Genomic DNA, 12,153 nt, shown 5'->3' with positions numbered 1-12,153 from the left:
AATATTAAAAAAATATTATGAATCATGTTGTGTTTTATTGGCCTTTTTGGCATTTTTGACATGCCAGCGTGCATTTGCCGTTGGGTTGCCTCTTACGCGGAGCATTACTTAAAACGGTGTGGTCGTACTACTATGTGTAACATGACTAAACATGGTGACACTTGACTGGTTGAGGCTGCGAGAGTGATCTCTTTGCTGCTCATCTCTAAAACGTCGCTTGCGTCTGGTTAAACCTTTCCACAAGCGCTTATCAAGTGTGATATAAATAACCGGCACAAGTAACGCGCTGCTGAAAGCCAATGACGTCAACCAATAATTAGCACATAGTGTCCTCAGACTCGGTCTTGAGGACCGCACAACTTGACTCAGTGCGGAGGGCGACCACATAAGGATGTAAGTTACCATGATGGCAGCGCATACTTTGGTGAAGTCGACCTCTTTTCGAGCCCGCATCACACCATACATCGCATCTATTTGCTGGTGGTCTACGTATCGCCCAAGTCGCTCTAAGTAAACTCGTGACAGTCAACACGCAACAAATAAAGATGTAAGCAGATACCATAAGGACCCTTCCGAGTAAATGTGCATTTGTATGATTGCTTGAAATATCGAGGGTTAGATCGGGTTTGACGCATTTTTTGTCGCAATTTGGTTCCAAAGGTCCCCTGTAAAGTATCACTGCCACAGCTGTCGACACGCCCCATGTCAAAATTGCAAGGGCCCAAGACCGCCTCACTGTCAGTTTTCGTTGCCCTGGAAACTTCGTTAAAGCTTCAAAGCGATCATAACCAATGGCTACTAGCGTTGCTAGGGTAGCGAGGATCGCACTGATATACGTTGCATTTCTAAATTTGTAGACAGAATAAATCGTACTGTCACAGGCAAGGAATAAATCCATGTTAATGATTGCAATTATATGAAGAAAGAGACCAACCAACATGACCAAACAAGACATCATCAGATTAAAAATTAAGATTTTGTCTGCTGATTTGTTTTGAGCCCAGATGGAATGCGATGCGACTCCTAGTATGATATTGGCGATAAGGGCTGTGACTCCGATTACGGTGAGAAATGCCACATTTATAGCGCTTGCGCAGTTGTTGCTTGGTTCAGGGAGAGTGCAATTTGAGCTTGCATTAATTCTTGGCATCTCTATTCTCAATGATGTGCCTTGTGTTATAAGAAAATCTGCAGTATTCATACGGGTGTTTTGTATCCGTTTTGTATCCGTCTAACTTCGAATGCGTCCTCTCACCGTAAAGATGTAATCTGTCCACATATACACATTTTTTAAACTTGTTTTTCCTGGATCCGTAATCGTGTAGCCACAGCTTGAAGTTTTCAATGACGAACGAAGGGATTTAGCCGTAAACTTCAGACATGCAATGTGACGCATTAGAACAGAATCAGCATGAAACAATGCTTTTTCCCTTCTTATTTTACGAACAATCTGTTTTTTCTTGGATTTTTAAGGATTTCCACAGCTTGTCTTTCTCAACCATATAAAGTTTCGCCAGCTGTAAACTTCTCAGGCCGCATAGGATTTGGATTGCCTGGAGGATCTCCCTCTTGAATATTCGTAGCCTCTGTTAATTAATGAGGTAGCACAATCTTTATCAGTCTTCTAATCCATTTACCTCACTCCTTGAATATTTGATTGAATGAGATGTTTTCAAGGGGATTCTAATGGGGGTAATCTACTACTCAGCAAATGATCATTCAACATCAATTCATTATCCAATTTCGATTCGTGAGCAATTCATCTTTATCAGTTGAAGAATTAAAATGTGTTGAAATCCTCTCAGGTAGATAAGACGATGTTGACCCTGTCAAATCAAGCAGGCACTGACAATACCCAATATCCATAAGATCAAATCTGAGTATAACATAAAAGCTTAGAAATAGCAAACGTATCTTTAATGTTATCGTAACGCGCAGCCAATAACACACTACAGGCGTAGACAGGTTTTCAAAAAATTGAACAGGAAAGAAGATTTGCCTAATATCAGTCAGGGAACTCACCTTGACGGTTTTAATATAGTTTGAATTGTTTTGAGCGGTGCCCTTTGTCCGTGGCTTCGAAACAAAGCGCTATGTGCGCTCCCTCAGAGGACAGAGAACCCAACACTGTTTTCTGGTCTTCCTTTTGGGTGTTCCTTTGATTTCAAATCTCCCCAGTCCCTTTTTGTCTCCACGGCCACCCAGTAAACAAAAATATTAGATTTGATTGAGCTTGATTTAGGGACGTGTCATTAAAAAATATCAACGGTTTACTAAATTGCGCAAGTAAAGCGAGTATCCTATCTTTTTTCTTTTTTTTTGTCTGAATTAATGCTGTTAAGTTATTTTTTAAGCAGGACATTTGTCTCTTTTGTACACTTATTTCAGAGAAAGCATTATACCATCAATTATGTTGTGAGCTCTCGGGACGATTAATTGCATTCTAGTTTCCTTCATTCAAAATCCTTGAGCATTTTTATTTGCCAGCAATGAAATGGCTTCCCCTAACACCACCTCTCCGCGCTGGCCAATCAAAAAGTATTAAATGTAATTCCACTGAGCAGTTGGGAATTGTTGACGAAAGTTCGCAGGATATTGAAAACCGCAGTGTAAAAGGTAAAATACCGCAGATTTCTACCCTCCAGCATCGCTCTTGAGTCTTTTCAGTTTGGTTCTAGCAGATGTCAAATACTTTTAATGATTCTTTGATTACCCATTAATGTGACAGCTGAAAGATTCTTCATTAAACTCACCACCTAGACATTGGTTAATGATACTACAATTCAGGGTTTCCATGGCTGCCGACGAAAGAGAAAAACACTAGGACGGCTATCAAGACCGATCTGCTCTCGGTGTAACACGTACGTAGGCTATTTGAAGGCAAGTAAGGCCAAGTTAAAAAGTTCCAAAATATAATTGCACGCAAATGAAAATTTTCTTCTTTCCTGCATATTGGCGAGACAAGGAACACAAACATGAGGGAGGGGTTTGGAAGACGGGGGGGGGGAGGGGGGTGCTAACTGCATTCTTTGTACACCGAATAATAGGGCAGGTCCGCAAAGTGTATTCCAGTAGCCGTCTAACAAAGTGAACAACGCGAAAATGAAACTACTGTAGATTTGAGTTTAACTGGCGGGGTTTAACAAATATTTTAGCATTCTAGACTACTTGCAGCCCCTCCTTTGGCGAGCGTCAGTAAAAATGAGAATACGCGTGTTGCGCGCGCCGGTCCCAGGTCACCACAGGCCATAGGTTTGTCGCGCCACAGGGGTGGGGACCCCCTTCTTACGGTGGTTCTCCTTGTGTGGCGATCAGAGCGATTAACTTATGCGAAAACATACCTGTGGTGAGCTGGAACCGCGCACGTCACGGTCCTATTTAGCCTGTGTACAACCGCTAACTAACCTTGCAACAATGCCTGTTGTCAGGGTAGTTAGCGCTGTACATAGGCTAGGGCCGATTTTCTTCTTATTTTTACTGACGTTCGCCAACTGAGGGGCTAAGACAGTCTATAAGCATTCTCGAATAGTGCACAGGTATATAAATATGTAACTATTTTACTGAGGACACGTGAAATTATCACATTACCATGCGATTTTGACTAGAGTTATACCATCATTTCTACCTATAGATCTCCGTTCCCTGATAGCTGTTCGCGAGGAAAAATACTATTTTGGGGGCTGGGCACGATCCAGAAACATTAAGAAATATCCGGGTACAGCCATGTCCCTACTGATCATCTCCTTATATTTTTGGAAAATACTGAGGAGGGGGAACACGTGCTCGCAGTGCCCCACCCCACCCCTGTAATATGTGAATTATTTTGCATGTTTACAGGATGTCAGGTATAGTACTGCAATGCATCATGGGTGGGGTTTAGTGAAGTGGGATATGGGCAATTTCAAGACAATTTCCAGATTTTGCAGGAATTTTTATTCCATTATTTACAACCACTGAATACTGGATATGTGGGTTTGTGGTAAAAGCAAGTTATTAATGTCATAAAAAAATCTAAAAATTCAAATAGTAATAGAGAAAATGACAGCTCAATAATAATTCATTCAAGTAACTACTTATATATGAACCCTGAACATTACTGTTTCTGACTTAACTAACCTCACCGACCTTAGAGGTGATATATAAGTTTCACTGCAACGTTTCTTTCTATCAAGCTATGACTATACTTAGATATGTTAATCGAAAAGTATTCATGCGTTGGATACACTAGTCCAGACCTGGGACTCTTTTTGCGCTCGACATTCTGGCTAGCGTGAAAGAGGGTCCAGTATTTATTGCATGCGCATGCGCGAACATGTACCAATCAGCGATCTTCACGGCAAAAGTTGAAATACGAGCGCGCGCAATAACGAACGTGCCTAAGGAGGGTCGATTCCCGCGCTTTAAAATAACGAAAACGGAAAAGCTCTTTGATTGATAATTTTCCAGACTCTAATTATCATCTGTCCTTATCTCAGAAAAGACTGACAATCAAGTATTTACCCACGACCAAAATCAGCGTATTATTTCTGAAATACACCCTCGCTCTTCCCTTTCGCAGCCATCTTGAACTAAGCAACCAGGCCACACCGCATATATGCGGTGTATTTATATGCGGTGTATTTTCGCGCATGCGCATGCATTAAATACTGGACCCTCTTTCACGCGAGCCAGAATGTCGAGCGCAAAGAGAGTCCCAGGTCCGGACTATGGATACACTGGCCCTTACAGGTTACAGAACGTTAACCATGTGCTTATCCTAACAAAAAGGACCCACCAAACTAGATACGCACTACCTAGAGTGTGTCTACTACAGACTACATACCTTAAATACGAGGCTAGTTTTTCTTTTTAGTCGAGGGATCTGAATGACAACCCTTGATAAACACAGCAATACTGCTGATTAGTAAGAAGTTGTGTGGGGTGGGGTGGGGGGTCTTGGCCCAGCCCCATCCCCCCACTCACCCCCCCCCCCCCCCCCCCCCCCACCTCCCCAACTACCGCCATCACTGATCGCTATCTAGAAATCGTGACTCAGAACTTGACGAAATCTTTCAAGGCGGGTTCCTGCGTCACTAGGCTAGTCACTAGCTCTCGATATGTGCTACCGAATGGATCTCTTGTATTGATCACGCCCTTCGCAGCCATTAGGATTTCAACCAGACTGTTCTTGTGCCTCTGTGGTCGATAAGATCTCAATCCGATACTGAACTCCTCACTCGCGTTTCTGTGGGGAGGCTTGTTTGGTTGGTTAATGAACTTAGTTACAAGTTCCTTTGTCTTCGGGCCAAGGACACGTTTTTTGAATGCTTCTATCGTCCTAAACGAAAAAAAAAACATACGGAATATATGCGTTTAGCCAGTATTATTATTATTTTAAATGGCTCTACATTCTTGACCTTTATAAAAAAGGGAGGAAAGACATTCAGGCTCTTCTGCATAATAAGGTACCCAGTTCACTTCCGGAGGTCCAACGAAAACCTCAATCGTTAAAAGACAAATGAATCTATTAGAATCCGAGATATTTAACATGCCATCCGCTCTAAATTATCAATCACATCCTCGAAGAAACTTGCAATAGACACAATGCTTTCAAAATATTGAAATATTTTTCGCGTTTTCCGTTAAAAATCATCGGAGATTGTTACGTAATCGACCGGAAGTAAACTGGTGACAATGCGGCTTTAACGAGTTCATAACGACTGTAACAAGTATATGTATATGGTAGATTTGTTAGAAAAGTATTCCATGAGGGTTGAGTCCCCCAAATAACTAGTAAATGGTTTGCAAGCATTCATGAGTTAAGCCATAAATTATATCACCTTTGTTGGTGAAACAACCACTTAGAGTGAGACCCGGATTTGTTACAATACAATACATGTAATTTCCGAAGCTTTATCAAGTCAAAAATAGGCAACCATTTGATTTCTTGAAAAAGATCAACGGGGGGAGCAGAGAAGTCCGCAGACAGGATAATTCTAGCAGCGCGCTTTTGGATTAGTAAAAGTTGTAATAAGAGTGTTTTAGAACAGTTACCCCACACACTGATACAATAAAGAAGCTGACCTGTTAGGTCGGTTAAATCGGTGATTGCAGGCCGCGCGTTATTACTTACTTTACGAGCAGCTTGCTGAGTGAAGAGTAGCAATCAACAGCACGACTGACTTGGAACCAGGCCTTGAAACCTCTCCAGTTTAGTTTATTGTGATACGAATACAGACTAGTAGATACCTGAAGAAATAACAAAATGAACATTACTTAAGCTAATAAGAAACCGTGATAAATAAAGCAGAACATGTTTTTGTTTTTCTAAGCATACAGAATCCTTGACATGGAATGGACATTAACATATCAGTGTATATAAAAAGATAAAAAAGAGAATTACACGAAGTTATCAATAGGTTGTTATTGTGAACAAAATTTGACTAGTCATTTTAAGAGCGCATCGGACTAACAAATCCTTTTTTGCTGCTATATCAAAGCTTTAACATGTTCTTAGCAAGTTCTTAGAATTTGTTGAAAACTCAGGCTTGGAGTTCACATAGAAAAGGTTCTTATAAAACAAAAAGAGTGTATCAAGTAGCAATAATTACAGCCTTGTTTTGTTCGTCCTAGCCTCCTCCGCAGGCAACTCATAATGAAAAGGACGGAAAGAATGGGTTACCTGTGGCGAAATTGCGGTTTGTCACTTCCGTTTTTTTTGCCACACCGGTTTGTCACTTCCGTCTTTTTGCCACAGGAAACCCAATCCTTTTTTTTCTTTTTCTGGTCTTTGAGATGCCTGTGGAGGCTAGGTTCGTCCCTATACATACCTCTCGCAAGCACTGGTCAAGCAGCATTGGGTCGCACACGGCTTCTATCAATGCGTCAACAAACGGAGAGAGGTACGCACTCTCGAGCTCGGAGTTTGACCGCCAAAACGCGGTTGAAGCTGAAGAATGAATAACAATCGAAATAAAACACGAGATACCAGCGCCATATAAAAAGAAGTTAATTAAAAGTCAAATAAAGAAGCCCTTGAATGTACAGTATTAATATGTTTCCTAAAAACCTTTGATTCGCTTTTTTCCACATTAAATTCGTTGCTGCGTGACTGCGGGGTGACCCAACCCATTGAGTCGTTCGCTTACACAGCGCATCTCTTAAAAAGGAACAATTTGGATTTTTCCGAGGGCATACAACGACCCCCCCTTCCCGAAAAAGGTTAAACTGGCATATTTCATCGTTTGCATATGTTCTGATGCCGAAAATACCCATTTTGAAAGTTGCTGGGAAAAAAAAGTTATCTGTTCCTTTTTCCCAGGAGGGACCATTTCTTTTTTTTTCCCAGCCAGCATTTGTGAGGATTTTTTTCCCAGCCAGCAGTGGTTTAAGCATTTAAGCACATGAATAATTGCCAGTATAACCGATCGGGGCAATTTTTTCCCAAGCATCCGCTCCAGCGCCTCAAAAATTATTTTCAGCACAACTAGTTCGGCTCTTCAAATTTTTCCCGGCATCCGAGGGGGCTAACATCTTCCCAGCCAGCTAAATAAACGGGCTGCGGAACAGATCCTTTTTGTGCCTTTGATTTTCTTGGACGTAGTCGATTGTTGATTGCATCTTAAAATGACTCACCAACGGCACCGTTCTTTACACAGCGCCAACCTCTTCGTCTTTCCAACCTTCGCCGCTCTTTGACGTTTTCCCTTGTGCGTTCCCAATTCTTTGACCATCTCTTTTGACCTATGTAGTGAACAAGCTCACAAAAGTTACTCATGTAACTACACATCTTATCTGTCGCGTCATCATCCGTGCGAGACTCGCTAGAGAAAGCTTTCAATCCCAGGATGCCTAGATCAAAAGACAGGTCAACCAACGGAGGGGTCGTGTCTTCATACACATCTTGTTGAAGAGACATGGAACCGTCATCTTCCTGAAATTCCTGAGCAAACGCTGTGGATATCTACAATACAATGCAATAATCTTTATTTACCGAGGGTAGCATATTAACAGAATTACAGTTTTCTAACATATGGCCATGTAACCTACATGCTTATTGAACGTTTTCTCGGAAGTAGATAGTAGGATGCTTGACGGTACTTGCTTGACAGGGGCTATCACACGGAGATGCTGAGCCATCCAGGGGACCAGAGAGGACGGCATACTATCCAATGGGTGACAATTGAATGTGATAAAAAAAAAACGCCTTAATGGTGAATGGGTAAGGCCTAAATAGAAAAATCTTATTAAAAAGCTATATTTTGGATTTGACAGGACTGAAACGTACACCTCCTGTGAGTAACTCCACACCCATCAACTTTTCCGTTATCGTACCAGAAGTTTTATTCGAAAAAGTGGATGCTAGGCACAAAAACGAACATTTGGCACAGTATTTCGGTTATACCTTGAAATGCAAAGTTCAATTTCACTCCAGTTTGAATTCTTGTATGCTACATCTGTGAAAAGCTCCAAGATGCCATTGACCAAAGCAGTTGCCCCCTGTTTATAAAGAATCAATATAGTCATCTTTTAGACACTTTCTAAAAATGACGTTTTTACATAATAACATAAAGACTCTATAAGAAGAACTTAATAATAATAATAATAATAATAATAATAATAATAATAATAATAATAATAATAATAATAATAATAATAATAATAATAATAATAATAATAATAATAATAATAATAATAATAATATGTATATATAATATGTATATAAAATGTCGATTAAACGTGTATTCAAAGTGACTGTCTTAAGTCCTTCTTAATGTTCCTACAAAAAGCATTGTAGTCCGAAGTGTTCCTAAGCGATGGTGGAAGTTAATTAAAAAGAATGGCAGCTGAGTGTTGGAAAGTTCCAGATTCTCTAGGAATTGAGAAAACAGGAGCAGCTGATGACCTCAAGTTATATCCAGTATCATTGCGAACACTTAGTCTTAAATATTCAGGAAAGCTATTATTGTATAAAGATTTGTGAGCAAGTTTTAATATATTAAATTTCACGTTCTCTTTAACTGGAAGCCAGTTTAATTTAATGACGTCTTCCAACCCAGCAAATTTCTTGATTACGAATCCAGCACAGGAATCACTTCACTGGACCGGTTGTTAATACTGTTTTGAATATGTAGTGTGGTTTTCATTAACCCGTGAAACAAAATGTGATAGTCAAAGCGTAATGGTCAGTAAAACACAGAAGAGTACAATAGAATCAGATCACAATAAATTGTAATACGCTAAAGTGTAGTTTACGGGTTAATGAAAATCACTCTATCGCTAACAGTAACAGTATCTTTACAGCGTATCTGTAGTTTCCACCTGAGAAACGAATAGAAAACAACATTCTTAGCACAGGAATTGACCCTGCGTCAAGACTGTTGTGCGATAGTGGGATAGCGACGACTTTTTAAAGGACTATTTCAATATGCCAATTGCCACCACTATACCTTTATGGACTCTTTATTCAAAATAGCGTGAACCCTTTCATCTGACTAGCTTCTTGATAAATACGAAAACATAGTGGCAGAGATAGGAACATATAACATAAAATGATGTTTTAAATTGAGCCGTAAGTATTCATCGCAACTTTGCTGTTAAATAAATTTGCTATATTTCGAAGCTTTCGCTTTTAATCGCTCTAACAGATCTCTCTAAAAATTCACACAAGGCTAGATAACCATGCGTTACATAATATCTGGAGAGGACTTAGGGAAAAATATCGATATGGGCTAGAAATTTGTCCTAGAATAAAAGGCGGGGCCTCTTATTCACGTGACATTTATTTCTATCAACAAAAATTTTACGTCATATTATATTTTCATCCTTATGTTATTGATTTGGTGTATTGGACATGGAATCCATTCCTCGCGCAGTGCGCTCTGGTCGGAGACAAGTGTCCGCACCGCTACACTAACGTGGCATTACTGAGTCGACGTGTAACTAAAATTAGCTTTAGTACTATTGGTATCGTACGAATCGAAAAGCTTTTTGCTAATATGTGAAATTTTCAGCACATTCTTTCCGGAAACAAAATTAAATACCCGCAATAATTTATCACGCTACTATCATACAGTGTGTTTTATGCATGTTAACATTCTAAAAAGGCGCAAAATTGTTTCGGTGAATAATCAGGGGCCATATGTTTGTTACCCTGGTTCCAGAGCCTCGAACGTCTCTCTATTTAGTGGCAAGCAAGATAAAGCCTCTGGCCTCTCGAAGCGCTATTTCGACTTCTGCAAGGTTCAGAATCTGAACTTGGTCGCTGATTGGCCAATTGACGCCTGGCCATGGAAACCAAGAAATTCTGACAGTTTTCTTTTCGCTCAACCTCGAAGGCCATTAATAGAGACGTCCGAGGCTCTGAAACCAGGGTATGTGTTTGTACGAATTTTGTTGAAGAATTGTGAAAAATTAATTTGTGGAAATCCATCCTCTTCTATTTTGTCCTTCTAACAGAGGCTTTTTTTATTACCCTGCAAACAGAGACCCAGGTAACCGAGCCTTTACCTCATGTTTCTCGGACTTAAAAGTCGAAGTTTTGGCTATTTGTTCTTTCAGCACAAATTCAAACAAACAACGCGAAAACCCAGAGACGTGAATCGGCAAGTACTAAAACAAAGAGAATTAAAAGCTTTGCTAGCATTTTACGTCTTTTGTTTGCAAACTAACAACTTGAATTGGACTGAACCGTAAAAGATCGATTGACGCCGGTGACGAAGGCGCATGCTCAACCCACATCAAAGACTTTTCTGAAAATACTAGCTTATATATTATTATATGCTTAACGGCTTTATTAAGAAATGACCGTATCGGTCACAGGTCGATGCCCTCATTTATAGTACTTAGCTTCGTCCCAGGCTCCTTTTCGCTGCGCGGCTTCTCGTTAGTGACGTCACGTTTGATTTGCCGCTTTCCCAAGCAGTGTCAGCGCTACAACATTCCGCCATTTTGAAAACAAAATACCGCGTTGCATCATGGGGCCTAGGAAAAAGAGATTACAAAGGAGAAGCCTGGGAACGAGGCTATATAGTACTAAGCTTTAACCGGAAGTTGAACACCGGAAGTTTACAGGATGATTTAAGGATTGCTGTGTTGCGAAAGCACAGAAAATCCACAAAAAATTTACGGGTTGTCCTTCCAATCATCCGATGATCGAGTGACACAGAAGTCCCTCCAATAACCCTCGTAAATGCTTTGCAAGCACGATTTAAAGAGCAAACTATGAGTGGAAAAGGGATTTACAACGGCAAGAAAACAACTCCAAAACGAAAAATTCATCATGTAATATTTTCAAGTTCTCCAGCTTTCAGCGGGACATTCCCGAGAGATGCAATAATTTTATCGGGTTTTCATTTACAGAAAAGAAGTCAAACAGAGTTCAGTTATCCAATAAAAGATATGACTAGCTAAATCGCTGTCTCAAGTACTTTATGCTTCTGTTCGACAAAATGATGGCACTGAATTCGAAGTCACTTCAATGCAACTAATACCAGCGGCCATTGACCAGCACTGAAAAACAACCGCCGATAAACAAACCATTTTCAATCGTCCCTTATTTTTATCTAAGTTTGGCCATCTCGTTGGTGAGTTGAAAACAATTAGATCTTTCGGCCTCTTGGACAATGATTTTGAAAGACTAATACAGGACCATGGCTTATGTTTGACGCAAGAAAAATTTAAAGAAAACGTCAAGTATTTGCTTTCCCATCTTTTCTTCTTTTATAACAAAATGATTATCTCATTTCTCACCTCAGGACGATCCGGTGTCTTTTTGTTTGGCGCATCCAGCGGGAAGAAGATTTTGAATTTCTTGAAGAGATAAACAGGAAGTTACGAGAAATAAAAAGTTATCCAGGAATATCATTCAATTTGATATCCTCTTTCATGATATCATCTAGCAATACATAATGGTACCTTAAGGAACTTTTCGCACATCTGAAAAGCCTCTTCAGCTGTTATCATCTCACTCAAGTCACCACAAAGGCAAGTGAGGAAGAAAGAAAATCCTTGCTCTCCCATCTCCAGAACTCGCTCCGTCAGCCAGCTAGAAAGATGTTTACAATAAAACGCATCAGCAACAATCAAAAGTAACCTACAAATAATAAGTATCATGATCATCGAGTGCCACTGCAGCCCTCTTCACAGCTGCTTTTAACAAGTCCCTTTTGTTAG

At 40.2% G+C, this 12,153-nt stretch overlaps 1 protein-coding gene and 1 long non-coding RNA gene across 2 annotated transcripts in view; both read right to left on the bottom strand.

The window, feature by feature from the left end:
* Positions 1–12,153, bottom strand: part of LOC5516654 — a 192,681-nt gene that overhangs the window by 158,790 nt on the left and 21,738 nt on the right. Inside the window, exons 23-25 of the mRNA XM_048721471.1 lie at positions 11,896–12,025; positions 11,731–11,790; positions 8,384–8,478 (exon numbers count right to left, since the gene is read on the bottom strand). Coding sequence (XP_048577428.1) covers positions 8,384–8,478; positions 11,731–11,790; positions 11,896–12,025 — 285 coding nt within the window. The remainder of the gene's footprint in view (positions 1–8,383; positions 8,479–11,730; positions 11,791–11,895; positions 12,026–12,153) is intronic.
* LOC125559791 lies at positions 1,307–2,320 on the bottom strand. Its single transcript, XR_007306445.1, has 2 exons — positions 2,023–2,320; positions 1,307–1,586 (listed from the first exon to the last, which is right to left on the bottom strand). It is a non-coding gene; the product is annotated as an uncharacterized LOC125559791 (long non-coding RNA).

The sequence above is a fragment of the Nematostella vectensis genome, chromosome 14 (genome assembly GCF_932526225.1).
Source record: "Nematostella vectensis chromosome 14, jaNemVect1.1, whole genome shotgun sequence".
Classification (NCBI taxonomy): domain Eukaryota; kingdom Metazoa; phylum Cnidaria; class Anthozoa; order Actiniaria; family Edwardsiidae; genus Nematostella; species Nematostella vectensis.
This window is presented reverse-complemented; position numbering and strand designations above follow the sequence as displayed.